The sequence below is a fragment of the Notechis scutatus genome, chromosome 1, assembly GCF_049901735.1.
Source record: "Notechis scutatus isolate UNSWTSFEM ecotype Mainland chromosome 1, rNotScu1.2, whole genome shotgun sequence".
In the NCBI taxonomy this organism is placed as follows: Eukaryota; Metazoa; Chordata; class Lepidosauria; order Squamata; family Elapidae; genus Notechis; species Notechis scutatus.
Window position 1 is genome coordinate 94,474,996 of NC_142009.1, and position 25,779 is coordinate 94,500,774.

Here is a 25,779-nt window from a genome sequence, read left to right on the forward strand (position 1 = left end):
TCTATAAACAAGAATTGGATTGATAAAGGAATGCTAGATTACTTTTTGTTATGTGTAACAGTGAATCCAATAGGTGGATGAAATGCTCCACAAGCCCAGTTAATTACTTCAATATATAGGGCTCTGTGTGTGTGTTGCATGTGTTTTGTGTGTGTGTGGGTGGGTGGGTGTTATTGCCTGTCAATCTATCAGTAATTCTTGAGTTAAATCCTAAGGAAATCTGGTCATTAAAGTCGTAATTAGTGACAGTTGCAACATGAGTCATAAAACAGGACTAACCCAATTTTGCAACCTTTCTTGTGGTGGTTGTTAAGTTATGTTAAGTTATGTTATGTTTGAGGCATTGCAAATGGCAATTTCACCCTAACCTGATTACCAAGTGCCCAAAGTGTAGCCCTATGACCATGGGGTGCTAGCTCACAAACTCAGGAAAACAGGTTAAGAATATGTAAATTTCAACCTGTTCCAGAACGTAATGATTCATTGATCATTCAAAACTTCTTCGTCCTCTAAAAAACACAGTAACAGATCTTAAGGGTTGTTTTTTTACCTAATGTAGACTGAACTTAGCAATTTTAGCTTTACATCTATCACAGATGACAATTATATGAGACAATAGTATCAGCGGGATACTAGAAAAATAGTGTATTTTACTTTACCTTCCATATGATGGTTGCCTTTTAAAGCAAGAGTAAGATACATTCACACCCAAATGTTAGGCATCACTGGTCAAAATATGTTTTAGTCAAACCCAAGTGAACAGAACCTGACACATCAACTATATGACATGGGCTTAAACATGGCAAGCTTTCTGAAAATTTAAAAGCATGCTACATGCAATTTTTTTCAGGTTCAAGACAAGAAAACAAAGGGTAGGATAGATTCAGAAGTCAGAGCAACCTTTCATCTTTGGTGAAAATGCTACATAATGGTATATAAAATGCACAATGACTAAGTGGCTGAATTCAATAACTGCAGTATCTAAACTATCCCTAGAGATATGAGAACCGAACACAGCCACGTCTATTATGAAGTGATGAAAGATTCAGAATCTTTCATCCAACCTTCATTAGTTCATAATCTTCATTCAGTTCTATGCATAGCCTCTCTCAAAGAAAACAGTAACAATGTGCTAAATAAATTATATTTCAGCAGTGATGCCGTCACAAAATTCTTGTTATTATTATTTTATTATTATTATTTTCTTAGGAAGAAGAAGAATAAAAACATACTCACTGTAAGATTTTTAACAATTGCTTCAGAATCAACTGTTTGGGAGAAAAGAAATGTTATGCAGTATGTATAATGTATTACTTTCAAACATTAAACTATCAATTTGTCTTCTTCAAATATGGTGCATCAAACCCATGGTAGTTGCATTTTTAAGGTATTAAGCCTTTCTGAAATATTCATCCAATGGTATTTGCAACTGTTGGCTTTAGCTTCCATCTGAAAACCACATTTACATTATTCAGCAATTTGCCACCAAATTTTAGTGTTGAAATTTCTGGAGGTTACAGCAATTGAAAAAAAGAGATTCACACAACCTAAGCTCTTGTGGGTGGCAGGTGACATTGCTCTAAGTAAGGAAGATGCCCTAGAATCGAATGTTCTACTAAGCCTCTCATTTAAATTCTACAGTTTTATGAATTTGTGGTCTAAACTTACATGTATAAAAGTCTTTTGGAACATTTTTTGATCGAATACGAGGTGCTGCACCTTCATACATAAAAAAATCAACTGTATTAAAATAATCTGTCATGTATTCCAGCCGGTTACAAGATATTGCCTCCATGCCTAAAGAAAGGAGAGGAAAATGGTAGATAATTGAACAAACATTGAATTCCTACAGTTGACAAAGCTCTTTATTAAAAGAGTGAAGCATAAAGCAATGTTACCATGATCAGCCAGAAGGATAAGATTGACACAATTATGCAGATTCCTTTGCTTTAGGCCTTCCATCAACATTCCCAGGGTCCGATCTGCCATTTGTAAAGACTTAATTATCTATGCCAAAAAGAAAAAGGGTAACGGGCATCTTATCATACATGTTAAATCAAAGATTGCAATCAGGTCTAGCACAATAAACAATACAATAATAAAGAGAAATCATTTTTGAGTTACAGGTTGTATTATTGGTTCCTAATTTTTAATTGGATTACATTTATAAAAAGCAATAAACATTTGTATGCATTATATTCGTCAAAGTAAAATATACCACCCAGCACAATATTTACACAGTTGTTCTACATTGTCCAGTAATTATTTTATTGTTTATTTTATGAGAATAAATATTAAACAAGTAATATGGCAAAAATAAAAATTGAGATATATCACATGACTTGCAAATTGGTCTATACTTTGTCTGCTTGTTTCCTTATTATTTTTGCTTGTTTCCTGAGTTGTTGGGAGTGTGCATTGTAGTGCGTCAGTTCCTAGAGGCTCAGACTATGAGAGGACTATCTATAAAACCTAAATTGCGAACCCAATTGAGCCCAAAATTTCTGTTGCTAAGTGAAACAGTTGTTAAGTGAATTTTGCCCCATTTTACGACCTTTCTTGCTACAGTTGTTATGTGAATCACTGCCGTTGTTAAGTTACTAAAAAAGTGTTAAGTGGATCTGGCTTTTCCAGATTCTGACACTTCGTTTGTCAGAAGGTCACAAAAGATGACCATAGCTTCAGAGCTGCGGTGGCGCAGTGGTTAGAGTGCAGTACTGCAGGCTACTCCTGCTGACTGCCAGCTACCTTCAATTTGGCAGTTCAAATCTCACCAGGCTCAAGGTTGACTCAGCTTTCCATTCTTCCGAGGTTGGTAAAATGAGGACCCAGAATTGTTGGGGGCAATAGACTGACTCTGTAAACTGCTTAGAGAGTACTGTAAAGCACTGTAAAGCAGTATATAAGTTAAATGCTATTGCTATATGACCCAGGGATGCTGACACCGTCATAACATATGATTCAGTTGCCAAGGGTCTGAATTTTGATCACATGACTATGGGGATGCTACAATGGCCGTAAGGGTGAAAAATGGTCATAAGTCACTTTAAGTGCTGTTGTAACTTTGAGCGGTCACTAAATGAACTATTGTAAGTCAAGGACTACCTGTACAATGCAATAAAAATACCGCTTGGTGTTTAACGTGGAACAGCTCAGCTTTTACAATATATCATTCTACCAGTGGTTTTTTTTTACATCTATCAAAGAAAAAGAAAAGAACATGTGCCATTGCTATACGTTATATCTATATATGCCAACTAAAGTTTAACTTAAGCCACACTCCTTTAAATTCAGAATGAGAGAGACAGAGACAGAGAGAGGGAGAGGGAGGGAGGGAGGGAGGGAGAGGGAGGGAGGGAGGGAGGGAGGGAGGGAGAGGGAGAGAAGATGCTTACTTGTCCACTAACAGGTCCAAATTTATGTCCAGTTGTGTCCGGTTCCTCAATATACAATGTGGAGAATTCTGGCCTGCAGATTAAAAAGAAATAATGGTCATTATTTTTAGGAAATTTCACCTCATCCAAAGATACATTGTTAATTAACATGTTGCCCAGATAGTTTGAAATTCAATGGTGGCTGGCTATCTTCTCCTAGAGCCGTGATGGCGAACCTATGACACATATGCCGGAAGTGGCACACAGAGCCAACTCTCCGGGCACTCCAGCCATTGCCCGTTGCTCTTCCAGCTGGTCTTCGCACATGCGGGAGCACCGGAAACCAGAAGAGCAGCTCCCCAGTGTGCGCGCCAGAAACTAGAAGACCAGGTAGCCGGCACGCATGTACACACCAGAAACCAGAAGCTCAGCTTCCCAAATCGCACATGCGCACTGAAGAACTGCTCTTCCAGTTTTTGGAGCGCTCCCCTCCCCGTGCGTTTGTGTTCCCGTTTCAGCACTCAGTGCCAAAAAGTTTCGCCAACACTGTCCTAGAGCTAAAAGTTCAGAGTCAGATTGAACACCGAACTAGCTAGGAGAACAAAAAATAAGAGAGGAAATTATTGAAAACAAAGGACAACATGGAACAAACATCCCCAGAACCACGACGCTGCTTGGATTGTTTTCTCTCAGTTCTGGAAATGGAAGAAAGGGCCAAAATCTGAATAACCACAAGATGGCAGGAGGTTAGAGGTTTTGGTACCTCTTTGTGCCATTCAGTGATTAGCAGATTTTTGCAGTTCAGTTAAAGTCGCCTCAGAGAAGTTGCAAGAAGATGGCAACATTTAGTTTTTGAAGATTAAAAAAAAGGGGGTGAGGAGGAGCAGATGACAGTAAGAGAAACCATGCTTCTTAGTTGACAGCAGATAATTAGCTGCCTCGCTTAGCATTTTATAAGAACAGAGAATGTTGTTTCATAAGCTTTCGTGGCTATTACCTCTTAGCTTTGGGGAGATCTAGCCACTTTAGCACCTCCATAACTCTTGCTTCAAATGGAGTTGATCTATAAGGAATAAAAATATTATTTTTATTGGTGGCAAGGAGGACTTTGTTTTGGTGGACATGTCAACAACATGTTTTTATGCCAATAGCAAGGAAGACAATCAGCACTCTCCAACCTTCCCATTATGAAACATTGGTTAATTTTTTGTGTGAGTGACAGATGTCATTCTGTACAAATGCTTTTATAAAGCAAAACCCAGGCTGCTAATTGCAAACGCAAAGCCGCAACCGGGTAGACTTTATGTTGCAATGTGAACATAAATCAAAAGTAAACACTGTAGGAAAAAAATACTTAAGAGTAAACACTGCTGTAAAAGTAATGTATACAAAAAAGGCCCAAGCAAAACACAGTCCCTTCCAATTCCCTGCAATAAACAAGGCATGAAATATTCTTTCCATGCAGCCCTCCTGTCTTCTTGTTTGGGATAGAGTCGGTAGAGTATGGCAGGAAGGAGATGAAAAATGGTTTCAAAATGTCAAAGCAAAGCAGAGACATTTTGAGTCCATTCTGTGGCCTGAAATCTGAATTTCTCACCAAAATAATATCACCACTTAGTATATCCAGCACTCTCCATCAAGCAATATTTATAAAACAACTACATTGGAATTATAAGCCTGTTAGTATTAAGATGGACAGCCCATTGAATAAAGTAGAACAGAAGCTGCATTTTTCCTAGCAGATTTAAGCTGAAGGCTGACCCTTCAATTAAGCAGAGCAAGAAGATGCCTCAACCAGCAGGAGGCAGCAAGGTGTCAGAGGTGAGAGATGCCGCTTCCCCCACACCTTGTCAGTTACAGGATGCCCTTCAAGCCAACAGAACATTTTTATGCTAATGCCAGGAATGAAAAAGGTGCCAACCATCTTTTAGGCAATTGTTGCACATGACAGAAGAATGAAAAGTGTTCCTCTCCCATTCTTCAAACCCAGCCTGATATATGTTCCCTTTATGTATTTATAATACAAAGCTTTCTTAATGCAGACATTATTTAATGTGTGGGAATGGAAAGGACCATGCAGATCTTTGAAGAGATACTTTCCTTCAGTGGCTGCATGAACGAAGCACCCATTCATATCAACCACAGCCATGTCTGTGTAATCATTAGCAGCTGAGCTTCATTCAAGGATGTCATTCTTGGTAAAGGCTTACTGAATAATGAGTTGGAAACGGCAAAATGAATGAAGCATCAATTCAGTACCAGTTTCCCATTACTGTAATACATTTTCACGTACTTCAGGTGTCCTATGGATTAAAAAAGTATATCCCCATAAAGAAATATGTAGCTGATAGAACCAATGTATTTATTTTTTTCATCTTTAACTCACTTGTTATACACTTTGTATATAGTTGGGAAAGATCCATTTATTTTTACTTCAGATCCAGGCCAAAAGTAGGTGGCTGCTTTCAAACCTTGAGAGGTTGCTGTATGCCAAATCTGCAAGAAGTGTGCACAGAATCAGTACCTTAAAAATGAGCAAACTGTAAAACCTCACGTCTAAACACCTCTGCAGGCAGCCCCCAGATTAAGAATGCCCAGTTTAAAGACAACTAATAGGGCTGTCTGTTACAAAATGACAGAGAGTTAACCTGTTACAATAGTTAAAATGCCAGACAGCTATCAGAAGCATGGTCTGACTCAAAATAGTGGATGGCATTCTCCTTTCTTGAACCAATGAAGTTGTTAAAGCTGTGCCATGCTTTCATGAGTGTCACAAAGTAGAGTGTGCTTTTTTAATACAGGATTCGGCCTTTTTTCAGCAGTTCATGAAAGTATTGTGCAGCTTCAGAGGATCAACTGCTAAAGGAAGGAGAATTCTGTCCATCGTTTTGAGTTAGATCATTTTTGCCTTCACTGAAGTTACTTATGACTGATCTTTGTGACGGTTGCAGCATCTCGACAGTCTTGTATCCAAAATTTGGACGGTGAGAGATTGAATTCCACTGAGGTTTTCTTGCTTTGGATTCTCTTTGTTGGAAGTCAGTTTTTCCCATAACCTAGTTTTAAAATATGAAACTTAAACATTTAAACTTTATATAGAACTTTGGTTACAACTTTGATGTTGTTGTTGATCCCTGATATGCAGAAGTACAGGTATGGCAATCTTTTCCCATTTAAATGCAAATTCTGTTTAAAATCACTCTTAATCCAAGACTCCCTATACTCACTTATCAGCAATTTTTAGAAATGAAATGTACTTTACTATGGGCCAATCAAAACTGAAATCTATAAAGCCAGGTTGATTTTTTTACACGGGGACCTTCCCTATTTCTGTTTCCCTACTAAGGAACTATAACATCTTCAGAGCATCACCCTGCTGCCTTGAAATTATATGTGAAGTCTATTTGAATTACTGTTATTTCAATACAACAATAGAATTTGCTATTGGGAAATAAAGTATATCTACACCAAGGAACAAAACTAAAGATACATACAGGTTGTCCACCCCACCAGGCAGGATTTCTCATGTTCGTTCCAGAAAGTGAGAAGTTCTGATTTAAATTCACGTCATACATATTATTGTCAATAATGCCATGGGTTTCTGCATACAAGCCCTGAGGAAAAAAGATACATATTACTGCAGATAAATGTGCTGTTTAACATTTCCTCTAGGATTTGTGCTATTGGAGTGCACTGCTGAAGTGGAATAGGGTTTCCTGCTTGAGAAATTACTAATTTAAAATTTAATAACTATAAATTGCAAATTACCTACAGGAAAAAAAAAACAATTTTCTGCATATAATGTAAAACCTTATTTTCAAGCATGCCTCTGAGTCTCACTAGAATTCTGGAGCATACTTAGAAAACCCTAATGATTGATGGCCAACACTTAGATTAAATGTAGACCTACTTAGATAGAGCAAAGAAGAAAAAAAGTAATTAAAAAACTAAGAGGTCTGTAGGGGGCGTGCATAAGCACACCAACGTGCCTATCGTCCCTGTCCTATTGTTTCTTTTTATTTTTCTTACATGTATCCATTTCATGTATTCATAACTATGTTTATACTTATACCTGTTATCTTATAATCGCTTGACAAAATAAAATAAATAAAAAATAAATAATTGCTAATGATACAAAGAATCTTGAGGGCTAGACGTGGTTGTGGGAAAACAGTATCACATGTTTGTATTTCAACAAATCGATGTTTTGTGAATGACTATAAGCCATAGTAGTAGACAATTTTTTGAAAGTGACCATAATATTATCTCAAAATTTAAAATGAGGGCCTCTCCCAATCTGATCCTCTCTGGATATGTTCAACTACAGAAAAGATTAGAAGAGGTATCTCTTTCCAGACTATACAAATACACTTCAAGAGTTTCCCACTCAAGTTTCCCATAAAAATAATGTGAAAGTCACCCAGACCAACATTTCACAGATGAAATTTAGAGAAATGAGGAAAAAATAGCTTATCATTTCAACTGGTTCTTCTTTGCTGCTGCTGTTAGTTAGTTAGTTAGTTAGTTAGTTTTTGCATTGGGTCTTTGAGAAAACATTTATATTGTTTGATTTCTTATTATCGAAGGACAGAGGTCAATTCATATAATAGCAATAGCAAATAAAATATATATGGTAAATGCCCAAGCAAATACTTACTGTAACAATAGTGTAGTGGTTTACAAAGGTTTTGGTTGGATAAACAGCTCTCATGTATTTGGCATGAGTCCCACAAGTTTCTACAATCAAATAGGATATATACAATGAGAACTACCCATGTTTATATCAAGGGATTTTTTTTTTCACATCTCCCTCTCCCCACCCTTACTTTAGTCAAAACGGTTCAGTCCAATTGGAAAAGGACAAGAAATTTTAGCACAAGCTTATGTGGGCTTTTCCTAGAGGCATCCCTCCCCTGCCCCGGAATATCAATAAGGCAGAAACAGTCCTTAAACAAAGAATGTTAGATGTGGGCATGAGGATAAAATAAGTCAACTTCCATTCAGTGTAATGATTGGTAATCAATTCAACTGCTCTAGGAAGGGAAGGAATGATTGGATGGAATATCTTATGCAGGACACTCCATTTGTTGCATCTTTCAAGTTGCAGAAAGTTATCATTCATTATAAATCTTTATAAAATAGTTTATTACTTACTAAGCTTGTTGATATTGGGCATTAAACTATCCCAGGTTTCCAAATATTCAGCCCTAAAGCCATCCATTGAAAAAAGAATAAGTGGGGACTGATCAAACCTAAAAGAAACCACAACATACATAATTTACTATGTGTTGGCAGCCTTATAGCAATTACATGCTAAACAAAACATTATTTACAAAAATATTGTATATCTTTCAGTCTGGGGTATTTGTGTGAAGTGTTAAAGTGTGCAAGGTGAGGGTCATCAGGATTCATTAGCATAATGACAGACACCCTATTCCTTTAGGATATTTGTCATCCTGTAGATTTTCAGAGAGAGAGAGAGAGAAAGAGACAGAAAAAGACATAGACAGAGACCTTAGGATTTCCTTGATTTCAGGAGTACAGTATTTTGATGTAGGATGTAAAAGAATTTACAGTAATCATGAATTTCACTGGAAGCCAATATGAACACTCCACTACAACTGGAATAAACCTAGATCAAGCTGTGTTCTGTCTTGTTTCTTTTAATTCCCTGGCAGGAAAATGTGCCTGAAAAAAAGATATAATGCTGAAAGCTAGACAGTACAACAGAACTTTATAAAAGCAAACAAAAAGAAAGAAAAAAACCTGAGGAAAGGTTATAGTGTAAACACATGGAATAAAAATATTCAGATTGTAATGGTTTTAGAATTAGCTACGTTGCTCTTTTAACTTTCAAAAATAGAAATCAGATTTATAGCTTTGCAGAAGCCTAGTGATCAAGGTTCAGATTCCTGTGCATTCTGACAACTTGGTAGAGTCCAAAGTTTACAAAAAAAAAATATGCTGACTATTTTTAATTGAATTAAAAATTTGAATTGTTACTGATGATGAGTCAGTAGTAAAACTCATGCATACATAATAATGAAGAGAACTTGGGATTGGTACAACAAGTAAAAGTAAAAATTTGCTGCAAAATATATTTTTAAACTCAGTCTTCCCGAACTTGAATTAAACTTCGTCTGTACTGTGAGAGTTAAGTTCAACATTTCTGGAGAGCACAAGCTTGAGAATCAATAATAAAAGTATTTACCCTTCACTATATAATCTATTTCCTTATTATGTCACAAGTGATTTATCCATTTAAGAACTGTCAACATAGCTTAGAAAGTGTGGTCACTGCCCTGCAACCACAGGTATAAGGGAAATAATGCATTTATATAGCCATATGTTCAATTCAAACCTCCTCAATCTTACAGATGTTCAAATATGTCTTCATTACAGTCTATTAGTTTATCATTAAAGACAAACTTTACTGGAAGAGGCATATGTATTAAAGTTCAGTAACAGTTTCTTGGTAGCTGAAAGAGTTGATTACATCTCAGTTTAAGATTCAAACTAAATATCACATGCAAATGAATATGATACTGAAAGATTTAAAATAGATAATAGAAGAATGGCTCAAGGTGCTGGCTTTTTTTCTGGTATTCTCTCTCCTAAAGGTGCTTGTCCTTCCAGAAGAATCAAAACTAATCTTTGCAATGCTGTTTAAAAAGACCCTATGCTAAACTTCTCAGGAATGTTAAGCCAAAACACAGTGGGAAGATGCAACCACTGTACCATTCTTGCTTTTGGTTTTGTAGTTTTTTACTAGCCTTGTTAATATTTTAGTATTTTTATTTTTATGGTTTTACAGATACAGATAATCAGAGTTGGAAAGGACCTTGTAGGTCATCTAGTCCAACCCCCTGCCCAAGCAAGAGACCCTACACCATTTCTGACAAATGGCAGTCCAATCTCTTCTTGAAAGTCTCAACTGATGGTGCTCCCACAACTTCCAAGGGCAAGCTGTTCCATTGGTTGATTGTTCTCACTGTCAGAAAGTTTCTCCTTGTTTCCAGGTTAAATCTCTCCTTGTTCAGTTTCCATCCATTATTCCTTGACCCCTTCCTCTCTGTGGCAGCCCCTCAAATATTGGAAGACCGCTATCATGTCTCCCTTGGTCCTTCTCTTTACTAGACTAGTCAAGCCCAGTTCTTGCAACTGTTTGTTGTATGTTTTAGCCTCCAGTCCCCTAATCATCCTGGTTGCTCTTCTCTGTACTTTTTCTAGAGTCTCAACATCTTTTTTATAATGTGGTGAACAAAACTGGATGCAGTACTCTAGGTGTGGTCTTACTAAGGCTTTATAGAGTGGTATTAGTACTTCCCTTGATCTTGACTGTATCCTTCTTGACTGTATCCCTTGTTAATACAACTTAGGATTGCATTATCTTTTTTCGCAGCTGCTGCACACTGCTGGCTCATATTTAGCTGGTTTTCCACTAACACTCCAAGATCCCTCTCACAGTTACTGCTATTGAGCCTGGTTTCACCCAGTCTATATGTGTACTTTTGGTTTTTCTTGCCTAAGTGTAGGACTTTACTTTTCTCTACATTGAATTTCATTTTGTTAGATATGGCCCAGTGTTCTAGTCTGTCAAGATCCATGTGGATCTTGAACCTATCTTCTTGGGTGTTAGCTATTCCTGCCACCTTAGTATCATCTGCAAATTTGGTAAGTTCCCCTTCTATTCTCTCATCTAAGTCGTTAATGAAGGTATTGAAGAGTACTGGGCCTAAGACGGAACCTTGTGGCACCCCACTGCTTACTTCCCTCCATATGGACTTAGACCCATTAAGGACTACTCGTTGAGTACGGTTTGCCAGCCAGATGCGAATCCATCTAGTGGTGGTGCTATCTATTCCACTTTTTTCTAGCTTACTAAGAAGTAGGTTGTGGTCTACTTTATCGAATGCCTTGCTGAAATCTAAATATATTATGTCCACAGTATTTTGCTGGTCTACTAATTTAGTCACTGTGTTGAAGAATGAAATAAGATTGGTGTAAGCCAATGTTTTAATTGTAAGCCACCCTGAGTCACTTTGTAGAGTGAGATGGGTTGTATATAAATGTAATAAGTAAATAATAAATAAATATAACTTAATTAAATAAATAAATACAATCCTTACAACTAGAATCATATATAATATTTGAGAAGGAGCACATGGGATCTACGCTCAGAGTGAAGGTAGCAGGCTGATTCATCTCTCTTATAATATTATAAACATGATATAATGGGCAATCTAACAGTGCTTTCTCATCTCTTCATATTATGGACAATGCTGCAACTGGGCGTGGAACTTACAATTGGGTTTTTATTTAAAAGGTGTTTTTGCCAAGTATGTCAATACCAATACAAGGGTAACAGTACAGTGCTGAGCTAGAATCAAGAAGTTCCCAACTGAATTTCTGAAACCATTATGCTGACCTTCAAGCTATAGTGTAAATAGGCCTAAATTTCCTTTAGACCATGGGTCTTCAAACTTGACAGCTTTAAAACTTGTGCACTTCAACTCCAGGAATTCCTCCTCCAGTCATGTTAGCTCAGGAATTCTGGGAGCTTAAGTCCACAAGTCTTAAACTTCCCAAGTTTGAAGACCCTTGCTTTAGACAATGTTGGGAAACTCCAGCCAGACAGGGAGGAGGATTCAAGAAAGTCACTAGCCTTAAGTCCTTGTGTAGCTTGCAAGAGGCACAATCCTGACACATCCTCCTCCCTCAATTAAATTCCATGAAACTTTATTTGGTCGTTCCCAAAGGAAAGCAACTAGTCTGAGGATATTTTTTTAATGTAGGTAGAATACAATAAATGTGCTGATTTTGAACCTTTCACCAGTGGATCTGGCTACTTATGCCTGATATGTAGGCAAGGTATAAATGTTCTGAACATAGCTGTTTCAGTTTTGATATGATGCATTAACATCAGTCTCATGTATTGTTCTAAAAGAGAAAAGTCAAGAGGCAATTTACCCGAACACAATGCAAAGGGAAACACTGAAGATGTGACCAGTTGATCCAGTTTTGATGTGACAAGGGTATAACAAGGATTATTTTAAAGGAAGGAAAGCCAAGAGACATAATTTCCCAGAACACATACAAAGGGAAGCATTGAAGGTTGGATCAACTCAAAGCAAACTGGGGAAAATGAAAGCAAACAGCACAGAACAAGACAGTACAGTACAGCACAGAAGAAGACAGAACAGGCTACCTTCTCATGACCTCCTACCTCATATCAGCTTCCCTGCAGATATTTGTGCACTCAGTGCAAATCATGGCAAGAGGAAAGTCAATGTGTATATGGTTTGACCTCCGTCTGCTTCCCTATGAGTCAGGAGCTGCACAATAGGAATGCTCACTCAAGTGGAAGCCAAGACAGGGGTAGTTTTTATGACAATAAGTGGGCAGCGGAAGGGTGAGAGTATCATTTAGACAGATTATTCATTACATGTTAAATGTTCCATTTTAATAAAGTCTGCATAACAATGGCATTTTAAATATTTTAAATATTTTAACAATCCCTGTGACATGAAGATTGTTCATATTACTTTCCTCATTCTCAAGACATTGGTTTCAATTAAACATATAATAATGTATTGCTCAATACACAGATAGAATATTAATTTTCTTGCAGGGTTTCCATTACATTTTGTTATTCTTTCTCCAAAGCAAGTAGCGTTGAAGGTGGTGTAGCATAGATAACAGCATGGAATATTGATTAAAGACTAGGATCTAGAACAGTGATTCTCAACCATAGCAACTTTGAGATGGGTGGATTTCAATTGCAGGCTGAGGGATTCTGGGAGTTGAAATGATATCTCTTGAAGTTGCTGAGGATGATAAACACTGATCTTGAAGATCCAGGTACAAGTCCGTCATCAACTTAGTAGTTTTCTGGGTGAGTTTGGGCCGATCATTCTCAGCCCGATCTATGTCACAAGCAGTGGTGGGATTCAGCCAGTTCATACCACTGGGAGAACCAGTTGTTAACTTTCTGAGCAGTTTGGTGAATTGGTTGTTGGAAGAAATCATTAGGGCAGAGAACCAGTTGTTAAATTATTTGAATCCCACCACTGGTCACAAGATAATTGCAGTGGGAAAAAGCAGGAAGTAGATTTATATACAATATGCTAGTCAAGTTCTCGAACAAAAACAAGGATATGAATAAGAAATAAATACTTATATGAACAAAACAAAACTATGATGACTTATAATACATGGGAATTAAGATGATTAAACAGTTGTTCATTGTACTGGAACACACAAAGAAATTCCAGTAAAGGATTACCAAATGAGAGGACATGTCATAACAGAAATGATGTATTTGTATAAAAGAAAAAAAATGGAGAGAAAAGTGGAAAAGTGCATAAAGGACAAGAAGAAATGAAATCAGTTTATTATAGTTGAACTCAGCTGAATTGAGTTTTTGATTGTAAGCTACCCAGTCATTAAGGTGAGATGGGCGATGCAGAAATTTGTTGAATAAATAAATAATTAAAAAACAGGTCTGGTACCTATAAAACTTATAACAAGTGAATGACAGTGTAGAGATCCTACTTCCACCCCACCAAAAATAACAGTGGTAATAAAGCAAGTCAATGACTCAGTCAAAAGTTTTGACTGCCATAGATGTCATTGATGGGTGCAACCTCCTTGTTCTGATAATGGCTTGTGTATATAAATTTACAGAAGGAATTGTCAAGTATTGGTTGGTAGCTGTAAACCTAAGCTAACTGTCTGGCAGGGGGAGGCAAGAACACAACTTATCTAATTCAGTGGTCACCAACCAGTGGGCCGGGGACTACTGGTGGTCCGCAAGAAAATTTTGGTGGTCCGCAGAGATATGTCCCCCCCAAAGCACCCTCCCAAAGCAATTAATTCAGGCTGCATGGGAACACAAGGCTGCGCCACCCACATGGCCCGCCTACCCACATGGCCCCCATCCTTTGGCCAAGCACAAACCTTACTTTGAGTAGAGCTGGAACTGGAAGGTAAGACCAATGGCAGGGGAGGGAAATCTGCCCCGTGATGGCTTGCTGACATTGGTGGGAAAGTCAGTCCCATATTCCAGAGCTGCAGTAGTCATAGGACTGGCCCTTTGGTCATCCCAGAGCAGCTGCTCCTCCACCTGGGTGCACTGGCCTGTCTTGGACTGCAGGAGCTGCTCTGGGATGACCAAAGGGCCAGTCTTGTGACTACTGCAGCTCTGGAATATGGGACCGACTTTCCCACCAACATCAGCAAGCCACCGTCAGTCAAAATTCATATTAGTGATCTGCGGGATTTGAAATTATGAGTTTGGTGGTCCCTGAGGTTCAAAAGGTTGGCGACCCCTGAACTAATTGATCAGTGCATGAAACTTATTGGAGGGCAGAAACATCTTGGCAATCAAAAAAAAAAAAGATTTCCAAATGCTTTCTCTGATGTCATTTTCATTATTTATGTATCTGAAGTACCATGGTCTGCCCGAAATAATGTTTTTCAATAAAAGAAGCAGAATTTTTACTACTTACTTATGAAGCAAAGCAACCCTGTTTTCTTAATCTGCTTGTTAAACCTGCATACTGACTTACCCTTCTGGACACTGAGAAGCACTAGAAGAAGCACACTGATCTTTCAGCCAGGATGTTTCTCCTGAAAAACACACATGAGAAGATGGATCTTAATTGATGGCATTTAGATTCAAAAGAGAGACAAAGAGGCTGTTATCTTGTTTTATCTTTAGGAAAGTTAAATGAATGAATACAAATGAGTTAAGTCCAGAGATGCACAATATATTCTATTAGTTGTATGATTAGGAAATTAACCAAATAAATTTGTGAGGAAAAAAGGAAGGTATGACTATGCCTGACTAAACTTTGCTGTAACCCAAATGGTTGTAATATAGTTGAGATAAAGTAAAGAGATTAAATCTGACAGGGGATTGCCAGAAGGAAGTTAACTTGGGTGTTAAAAATTTGCTTACACTGATCTGTAATTTTAAAAAGCCAAGGAAATTGGATCCTTAAAGTAAATGGGGTTAATTATTAAGGGAAACAAAATGGAAGTTCCTGGTAGATAGCTTGGAGTCATTAAGAAAATCAGAACTCTTGCCTCACACAAGAGAAAGAAATTGGGTTCCCAAACTAAAAAGATGTAAGAAAAAGAAACAAATGTGGAGCTATGGATAGACATATATATATACATAGAAGTATGCATATAGACCAGTGATGGCTAACCTATGACACGCATGTCACTCGTGCCACGCCGAGGCACTTTGACTGACACGCCTGTTGGTGTGGGGAAAACCTGCACATTTAGAGGCTGCCTGTGCTCTGCTCCAATCCCTGCTCCCTGCTTGTTGCGTGGAGGCATGGTGTCACCACTGCCGCAAGATCTTTGCAGCAGAGAACCAGTTTTAACTGCCATAAACTGAGGTTTGTCAGTTTCATTACCTCAGGAACGCTACAGGAGGAAAGGAGATCCATGAGGTTCACAGCCCTGTAAGGTGGCCTTCCGATCCCCACATCCTGCACCTGCAGCCCTGAGACCAGGGAGACGAGTTTCACAGCCCTGTGTGATCACCCCAGCCCAGTCCGTCATAAACCAAATTATTGATATTTCTTGAAGTGACACACGACCTGAGGAAGGCTACACTTTTTCCCGATTTTCGACACACCAAGCTGAAAAGGTTAGCCATCACTGATATAGATTAAGAAATCAATGTGAAATAGTTCTAAAATTACTCAAGAAGAGCTAAAATATCAGAATCTTGGAAATCTGAATGTGTTTCCCTCTCCCTTTCTTTCTCTCTCTCTATGTCTAAGTTAGAAAAGGGCATGATGGAGACGATTACTCAAATTACTTTCTTGGAATGGGCTCAAGCCTCACTTGTCTGATCATTGCCTTGATAGCAATCAATCTTTCTTCTGATCTTCAAGACCATTTCCTAGGCCTTCAACATACAGGGAAGACATGAGGTGAACAGACCAAGTTTAGTTTGGACAGCAACGGCTAGAAAAAAAGATATCTTAAGGATATAGAAGGAATGCAAGACAAAGCTTCAAGTTAAGGAGAGAGAAAAAACTACTCATGAATAAGCAAAAGATAAAAGTGACAACATAATTTTTCCCCCTCCACCACCTTGCCCAACTGTTCCACTCCTTGCAATTGACAAAAGAGATAAAGCAGCTTTAGTGGAATAAAGGCTTCAGGAGTTTTGGTTGGCAACAAACCAACAGAAAAAGACCTAAGCATGTGGTATAAATTGAGAAGGCAAAGATCACTCATGCTTTGGTCACCTAAGAGGGGGGTTACTACAATGTACTTTAGATGGGGCTGGTCTTGAAGATCATTGCAGTGTTGTAAGCAATTAAGGAGATTCCATCTCTATTATGTAAGGTACATAGGTTACCAATAAGCTTCCAGGTGGAGATCAAAGGTGTAGGTTATCACTTATCAAATCCTTTGCAGGCCTGTCAAACCGGTGGCCCACAGGCTGGATGCATCATGCGCAGGCCACGCCCACCCCGGCTCCATAAAGGCAAAAATGTCTTGATACATCACGATATGTCACATGACATTGAGTTAACACCCATAAGGCCCAGCTATTTAAGGACTGCCTCTCTCCCATTATTTCTGCCTATCCCAGAAGAACATGTCATTTACATCCCATCTATTAAGCAATGCCATCAGTTAGGATCCCAGAAGCATGTCTTTTCTGTCTGCAGTATAGGAATAGCACCCTCCCAGAAGTTCATACTTCCTGAATCATGCAAGAATCAGTTTCTCAAACTTGGCAGGTTTAAGATGTGTGGACTTCAACTCCTGGAATTCTCCAGCCAGCACTGCTTTAACTGATATCTGGCAACATGTTTCTTCCCTCAGTCACTGGGATATGTTAGAGCACGAGTGTCAAATTTGCGGCGTCACATTTCCATCACATGATGTTTTGTGACTTTTTTCACTTCACAAAGCTGGGGTAAGCGTGGCCTGCATATGATGCATCCAACCCACGGGCCACCAATTTGACATTCATGTGTTAGAGTGTCCTCATCACATGTGAATGTCTGTTTCAGTTCATGTATATCTGTTTCCACAGTTATGTGCAATGTGATCCTTATCTTTTAAATCTGTACAACACCCAAGTTCATTATTGAGTTGGGTAGCCTTACGAATCTAAATTATACATACATAAATACAAAACCACTAAGGAATATTTTGGAGGAAATAATAATTGGATAGTCATCTTTAAAACATTAAAGACTTATTTAAAAAGGAGTACTTTTGTTAGATTTGTATTTTGTGTCAGATCCCATTTGTATTATTATCAAAGAACAGTTCCCAAATATAGCCTTATAATGTTCATTTAATTCCCTCATAATTTTTTTTTCTGAAAATGTTCGTGAAAATGATTCTGCATGGTTTTTCCCTCTCTTAATTTCATAAAACTTATCAAAATGCTTTGTCAAAAATTCAGCCTCACTTTTGCAGATGCTTTTGTAGTCTGTACAGCAATCTTTTTTCGTCAAGCAGTCTTCAGAACAGGAGCATAATACATTGGCCATTCGCTTCTCACCACAACGTAATTTATTGCAAGACCAACTCTGAGCTATAAAAATAGAATTCAATGACAAAACATAAGTATTTCTAGAAATATGTTCCTAAAGGTAGATCCATGTGCATTAAGGCACATATATCCAGGTCTTTATTTATATATATATATATATATATATATATATATATATATATATATATATATATATATATATATATTATATATATATATATATATATATATATATACACACACACACACACACACACACACACACACACACACACACACATACATATATATATATATATATATATATATATATATATATATATATATATATATATATATATATATATATATATATATATATATATGCAGGTTTTGGCGTGTTTGGGTCTTTTCCCGTGTAAGATTGAGAGTATCTTGGTGATATTTCAACAAGGTCCCACTTGCCATCTTCAGGCTGGTGTTTTTGGCTTCATGCTTGTGCGAGCAAAGCGTGATCGGAGCTGCCGTCTCTCTATAAATACTGGTGGGGAGGTGTGGTGTGCTGGCTCTGTTGTAAGTGGGCTGGTTGGCTGTGTTGTTATTTCTTGATTGGTTGATGGAATTAAAGTTTGCAGATTGGTTGGCTTTTTCGTAAGAACCTGTGTGGCTAAGGTACTGGCTGTGTGTCTATCAGCCTCCTGTGTTGTAACGACCTGGGTAATGGGCTGTGTGATGACCTTCTAAATTCTATTGTTGTGACATCCTGGGTCTTGTGCTGTAATCTCCTGGGTCGTTGGCTGTGTTGAAACATCCTGAGGTTTTGTGGTGTAACCTCCTGAGTTCTGTGATGTGATATCCTAAGCGGATGGCTGTGATGTAACATTCTGGGTTTTGGTTTGGCTCCGAGTTTGAGGTCTGCCTATATGTTCATGGCATGTGTCAGTTTACTTAGTTTGGGGATCAGGGTGTGTGGCAGCTGGTGATGCAGCCGTGGTCTGGTTTCTGAACCATCTATGGGATGGGAAGAATATATTTTGTACCTTCATTCTCTGGAAAATAACACATTCTGTAGGACTTCATGCCATGGTTTGAGATGGTTTGGAAACTGATGATCTGATTCTATTGAACAGTCATCAACCTCCTGTTGACTTGATATCACCAAAGCATGTATAAAATCAATGCCTATTCCCTATAGAAAGGAACATTTAGTTTCTGCTCCATTGATTAAGGCTGATTTGGGGCAATAGAATGGTCCATTTGCTTTGAAAAAATCATCATTCTGTCTATGATGAAATTAGTTGATTGGAAAGTTGCACATACTTGGTAGCACACAAATATCTTGATAATCCCAGCAGCAAGCTTCGCGTTCTGTACACTTGTTATCACAACTACAGTACGATAGCTCTTCACAGAATGTCTCATTACATCTGTTTCTGCAGCTTTCTGGATGAATAATCAAAGATAAATTTAAAAAGAGATAGACAAGTATTTCCATATCTTCTGAAAATAAACGTACAGGTTAATCACCCAAACATCATACACTCCCTCCCTCCTTGTGTGTGTGTGTACGTGCACGCGCACGCATGTGTGTAGAGAGAGAGAGAGAGACAACACTTTCATGTCAGACAGTGTCTATTGAGTGGACTCCAACAGAAGCTTCATACACCGCAGAGGGCACTTCTTCATCTATATGGAAGTTTTATGCAATGAATTATATAAATTCCAACTCTGCCAGTAGCGCCAGAACATAAAATAGGTAAATTAGCTACTTCTCTACCATTTATCTTTAATGTTCTTTAATGTCCAAGGTTATTTTGAGTCACCAGAGTACTTAGGAATTAATTTTCATATCTCACTTAATCTTCTCATGCCTCCTCAATAAGCACACTAATGCAATTAATCAGTAACAGGCAGAGTGATATCCGTGCAGACTTAGCTAATAAACAGATAAATTAATATTAATTGCTGTGACATCAGTTACCTTTTGAAGACCTAATTGTACCTGTGTCTTCACCCTACTCCATACTAGCATGAAACCAGGCACGATGATATAAATATGGAATTCACTTGATTTAAAAATCTACTGGGACTGAAGGCTTAAACTAGTTTGACCTTCATTTTTGGAGACTTCTGCATCCTGTTTTTAATGCAATATGCACAATCAATATTGTTAAGTATTACCTAATATGGCCATAGAGTGGAGTCGGTTAATAGATTCCACTCATTGGCCCAGCCACTGGCGGGAGAAATAAAGCCCCGTCAGTGGTTGAAACCTTAGACAGCACCAGCTACAAAAGCAGGCGCCAGCCTCAGCTGAGCAGCTTTTTCTTAATTCACGAAATAAAAACTGTTACCAGTTCCTGCCATGTCCTGCCTCTTATTACCGTGGACCCATCTAACAAATATAGGGCAGACCACAGCCATATCTCACCAGTGAACAAAGTAAAAAAATCTCTAACTCCTTTTCAATTTACTCAAAGGACCTCAACGTGAGATGCTGTGATTCATTCTAGATGCATGGTCACACATTCTGAATATTTAGTCCCTAGAATTCTATCTTGATGTGTGTTTTTTTAATAACTTTATTCTCTTCCTCCTTTATGCATGCTAGGAATATTAATCCTACCCTATCATTTTAGATAAGGCTAAATCAAATGTGACAGATTTCATCCTTCTGCCTGTCCATCTATCTTCTCTCACTTAAATTTCATCAGGAACATTGTAGCACCAGGAGATGAGATGGAAACAGAGCAGTCCACCAATCATGCTACGAAGCAAACTCAGGTTTTTAGCTGAATAGTTCTGTTTCCCATCTGTTCTTGATCAAGCATTTTGTGTACCTTATCATTCATCTGTAGCAACTTCCTCTAACAACTTGTACAGTACTTCTTAAAAAGAGCTCTTAATGTACTGAAACTTAACATTTTAGATTATTCCAATCTGCAGTGCTCATTACTTTATGTTACTATAATTAAAGGGCTATCTAGTACTCAAGTCCAGTTTAGAGGTCATGAACAAAAAAAACAAAAAAAACCAGTAAGAGCTTTGGAGTTGCTAATTACCAAGAAAACTGAGTAGGCAACCTGTTGTCAGGTTCTGCTGAGTTGTGTTGAATTTCAGTTATTATTTCTAAGCATTATTAGACAACAGTGTCTGAGTCATCTAGGCTCAGATGCTAAGCAGAGTTTTGCATAGTTAATACAGAAGACTACCAGGAAATCCAGACCTGTAGGTCATAAGCTAGACTAGGAAGTTGGGGAGTGGGAACCATTGGAAAAATACACTTGTCTCCAGAAAAGTGATCAGGACTCAAAAACATTTTGATTTGTTCATATTTTTTAATCAGTCTATGTCTCTACGTTTAAATTAGCATATAGAAAAATATATATGAATGTTTGTTTCCACACAAAAATCAATACACCACAGCTGGCATTACTTAACTCAGGGGTCCCCAAACTTGGCAACTTTAAGACTTGTGGACTTCAACTCCCAGAATTCTGGAGAATTCTGGGAGTTGAAGTCCACAAGTCTTAAAGTTGCCAAGTTTGGAGACCTCTGACTTAACTAATCTTAGCTGATGTCTAAATTCCCCCCAAGTTTTTTTTCTAACATAATTGATTGAAAGGGAGCAATAAAATTTTACAGATATCCCACAATTATCTCTTATATTATTGATGCAGAGAGTTTTCAGCCTTTTACTCATGGTCTCTGTGTGAATGTGTAAAGAAGCTGCTGTCTTAGTTGGTGAATAAAGACTGTCCATGTGGCCAGGATGTGAATATCTTTCAAGCTTTCAGTTCAGAAAGGTGAAACTTTATTGTGAAAATTGAGACAGGTGACCAACACAAATCTCATAGGCCTGGGAAATAAAATAAAATAGAATAGAATCCTAGAAATCAGGCACAAATGATTTCAATAGTGTTATCAAGAAGAAGAACAGATAGGCATATAAATGCTGTCACCACAAGTTAAGCTTGAATCCAAGGAATCTTTACCTGAAAAAGGCTAGGTACAGCTTAAATACAGGTATATCAACTCAATGACATGGCCTTTTCTTAACCCTTTTGGTTCAGTTGAAGTAAACATACCTTGTGGTTGCTTAGATTGTTTCAGTCCAAGCCCTAAACCTAGTCCAAGGGCTACAGCCACCAAAGAAATGAAAAGAACCTATTAACAACAGGATGAATACATTAAAAATACAGCATGTTGTATTTACATTGTCCACAAGAAAACCAGCAAAAAGAAATAATACATGTTCAACATCAAGGTCCTTAGACTTAAAAGGATATATCTTTCAAAGCAAAGGCCTGCTTACCTCACAAAATTCAGTGAGTTTTGAGTGAACCTTCTTGTTAGTGTATCAATGATTTATCAAAAAAGATGTTGGGTTTATTTTTAGAATCCCATGATACAAAGAAAAGGGAGGGTTAAGTTACCACCAGTGCAATTAAAATAAGTACAAACTAATCCAAGATTTTGCTTTTATCTTATTTTATAATGGGAGTTTAACTAAACTTTAAACTGGATTCAGGCTTAATAGGGAATTTTGATTTGTTTAAAAAGTGTGCAGATAATTTCACTTTCTTTGTAACTACCAAAGAAAATGGTAGTCACTAAGTTAACCTAGTGAGACCAAAGTGTTATATGACTCCAAAGCACTGAATTACATTGGAACAATTTCTATTTTTCTCACAAATAGGAAAAACAGGTGAGGTGAGCCTAATATCTTTAAAATAGCCTACAATTATGATAGTCAGAGATGGTCCCAAGATCTAGCCAATCTTGTTTGACCTCCAAAAGCAATCTTGTTTGACCTCCATAATCAGAGTTTAGCACAGTACCTGGGTATCCACTAACCTATGGAATAGTCCAGAACTATAAGTTGGAAGTCAAAATTTTTCCCAGAATAAGGGAACAGCAAACTACTTTCCTAATATCAACAAAATTATTTCCTTGTGTGCATATAGCTACCAGAGGTCAAGTTCAACTGAAGGAAGACTTTATCTTTCTTAAGTCCAGTATGTCTTTTCTATAACTTTACAGCAAAATATCTTAAATATATTTTCAAGCTAGACTGTATCTTAAAAGAAAAATATCTTAAAAGAACACAAAGCAGGAACTAAAAAATGATTGCCCATGCATTTTACAATGGAATATAATTTTTCAGATGTCTGAACTAAATCAGTTAGCACACCTAAACATTTTTAAAAACATTTCTATTTGTTGAATGATGCATGGTACTTTTTCAACTAACAGGCAAACATTATGTTTCTTTCTTATTTTTAAGCAAATTTTATTTCAGTTTTCCACATTTTGAAAATGTCTCTTTTTAGTGAACAGCATAATTCCAGGTTTCCACCTTTACAAATATGATCATAATTACATATTCATCTTTTACATTCAACTTCCTATCTTAACAATGCTTTTACATATTTTCTATTTATTATATTATTCAGGATGCTTTCTTCTTATTTGAATCATAAGTAATTCTCATATCTTCATAATTATTATACTTTAATACTTTTATCTGTCATATTTGCAATTTCATCGCATATCCTTATTTCACCCTTTCATAAATTCTAATTTCATACATTTAAACAAAACAATAATTGCCCCCCTAAATTACTAATTTAAGTGTGCCACCCCTATAGTTTACATATTCATTAATTACCTCCCCTTTAAATTACCTAACTTTTATTACCTAAAAATTGATAGTAATAATCCCTTAAGACTACATGGTTTATATACCTTTTAAATCAGATTCTGCATGGTTTTTCCCCCTCTTAATTTCATAAAATTTATTTACAATTTCAAAAAAAGAACAAGTGAATCTATCTAATTAATCCTAAATTTAATTAATTAAATTAATTTATTATTAAATTAATTAAAATATTAATTAATTAATATTAATTCCAATTCAGCCCTCCTCATTTCAGTTATTTCAATCTATTTAATAAGCATATTCCATTAGTTATTCCATTCATCTTTATACATATAAGAGAAAGAGCATACATTCCAGTACCAATAAATATCAGTTTCATTTTCCATCCTAATAATCTATATATCCTTATTTTCTACACTATTTATAACTTTAAATATCTTTATGCTACCCCTCATTACCTTGCATAATCCCCCAATTCTTAATCAGCCATTGTCTCTGTGTCTTCTAAATAAACAATTTCTTTTCATTTTTTTACAGTTCCCATATTTCTTTGTTTCCTGCTCCTGTTTATCACTTCTTTTCCCTTTCATTCTCCCCTTTATCCTCTCACTCCAGTTTTTATCCCCCTCCCTGTTTATAACTTCCTTCCACCCTTTGATTTTCTGTTGTTTTTTGCCTTTTTTACTTTTACAGATATTCCCCTTTTTAATTACCTTCTTGCATCTCATTTTTATTTCCTACTCTTTACACTCTTCTTTTTAAGGTTTTTTGTTCCAGATGATAGTTGAAAATGGCCTCTTCTGTAATAAACTCCTCCTCCTCCTCTGGCATTTGTCTTTGTTGTTCATGTTCTCAGATCGCATTTTCCAAAAAAATTTAAAGCAAAACTGAATGATCCACCTCTCTCTTGTAATGTTTCTTTCATGTCTCTAAGTTCCATTTTTAATTCCAGAAGAGATACTGCCATTTTACACATTTCTGTCTGTTAATTTAATACAAGTAATATCTATGAAGTTAATTTCCAAAAATCAGCTTTTGTTTTATTCCTCTTGGGCTTTTTAATTCACAAATAGTCCAACACCAAGTCCATGCCAAAATCAGCAGTTAATTCCAAGGCAGATTCTTCTTACTTCTTTCTTTGTTTCAATGTTTTAACTTTCCAAAATTCTTGTTTTATTGTATCAATATTCCTTAAAGTTCTTTAAGAAACAGTATCCTTTAAAAAAAACAAGTTAAATTTTTGGCCACAAGATGGCACTCTTTGTTATATCAAATCTTCACACACACACAAACACACAAATCCCCCCCCCTTTAAAAGTTCTTCTATTCAGGGCTTTTCAAATCACAATCTTCCATTCAAATCAAATCTCCAATTAGTATTTTAATTTTTTTCTTTGACACTCTCAAGTCCAGCCTTATTAGTGCCTATTTAGTGTCAAAAATATATTTGTCCAAATTAACTAAATGTCTTCTTCTTCTTCTTCTTCCGGCTTCTACCTTTCACAGTTCAAAGCCCCACAGCTGTCAAAAGCATTTTTCTCCTTTTTTCCCCTTGTATCTCCGCTGCTTTAATTCCTTTCTTAAAAATTCTTAAGAATTAATCCTGGGGTATCTTTCATTTAATTGTAGCGTGCCAATTCTCCCGGTTCTCATGCTGTCTGCTTCTTCCTCTCTCCTGCACAATCTTACTCCAGCTGATTCTTCCCCTTGAGGGTGGCCATTTTACACCACCACTGCAGTTGTCTTGTGGCTCCCCTCGACCTGGCTGGTGTTCTCCCCTTCCTCCGCCACCCCTACAAGGCGGCTTCTGCCCCAAATCCGGACAATCGGGGCTCTCTGATGAAAGAGCATGGACTGAAGCCGTGGACGATCATGGTGTCTAGCTTATCTTCAGGGAAGTTCAACCGGAAGCTCCAAACATTATCTTTCTATTTAAGTGAATAGAGTTATATACTACAGAACCAGGAAATTCTATATGTGACCTTTCTCCAATGGTATATTCACAATAAATATTTCTGCTGTAGCTACTTAAGTTTAAACAAATAGTATTTCCTCTCTCTATGTAAATTAAAAATAATTATTATTTGCTGTATAAAAGGAGAGGTGTAGCTATGAGTGACAAGTCATCATAGTTTCAGGTAGAACCATGCAGTAGATCATAATGCCATTCAAAATCTGTCAAAGAACAATGGATAAGATATACAAAAAGAACAATAAAC

The 25,779-nt window shown here is 37.0% G+C and overlaps 1 protein-coding gene across 4 annotated transcripts in view; it reads right to left on the reverse strand.

The window, feature by feature from the left end:
* The window catches only part of ENPP3 (ectonucleotide pyrophosphatase/phosphodiesterase 3), a 66,370-nt gene that overhangs the window by 32,971 nt on the left and 7,620 nt on the right, over positions 1-25,779 (reverse strand). For 3 of the 4 annotated variants that reach the window (XM_087971589.1, XM_087971592.1, XM_026666110.2), the window contains 13 exons: positions 21,987-22,065; positions 19,219-19,341; positions 17,836-17,961; positions 14,945-15,005; positions 8,529-8,626; positions 8,032-8,111; positions 6,869-6,988; positions 5,761-5,870; positions 4,372-4,437; positions 3,396-3,468; positions 1,899-2,007; positions 1,669-1,797; positions 1,237-1,268 (listed from right to left, as the gene is read on the reverse strand). In XM_087971589.1, coding sequence (XP_087827715.1) covers positions 1,237-1,268; positions 1,669-1,797; positions 1,899-2,007; positions 3,396-3,468; positions 4,372-4,437; positions 5,761-5,870; positions 6,869-6,988; positions 8,032-8,111; positions 8,529-8,626; positions 14,945-15,005; positions 17,836-17,961; positions 19,219-19,341; positions 21,987-22,065 — 1,206 coding nt within the window. The remainder of the gene's footprint in view (positions 1-1,236; positions 1,269-1,668; positions 1,798-1,898; positions 2,008-3,395; positions 3,469-4,371; positions 4,438-5,760; positions 5,871-6,868; positions 6,989-8,031; positions 8,112-8,528; positions 8,627-14,944; positions 15,006-17,835; positions 17,962-19,218; positions 19,342-21,986; positions 22,066-25,779) is intronic. The other variant, XM_087971599.1, reaches the window with a different exon arrangement.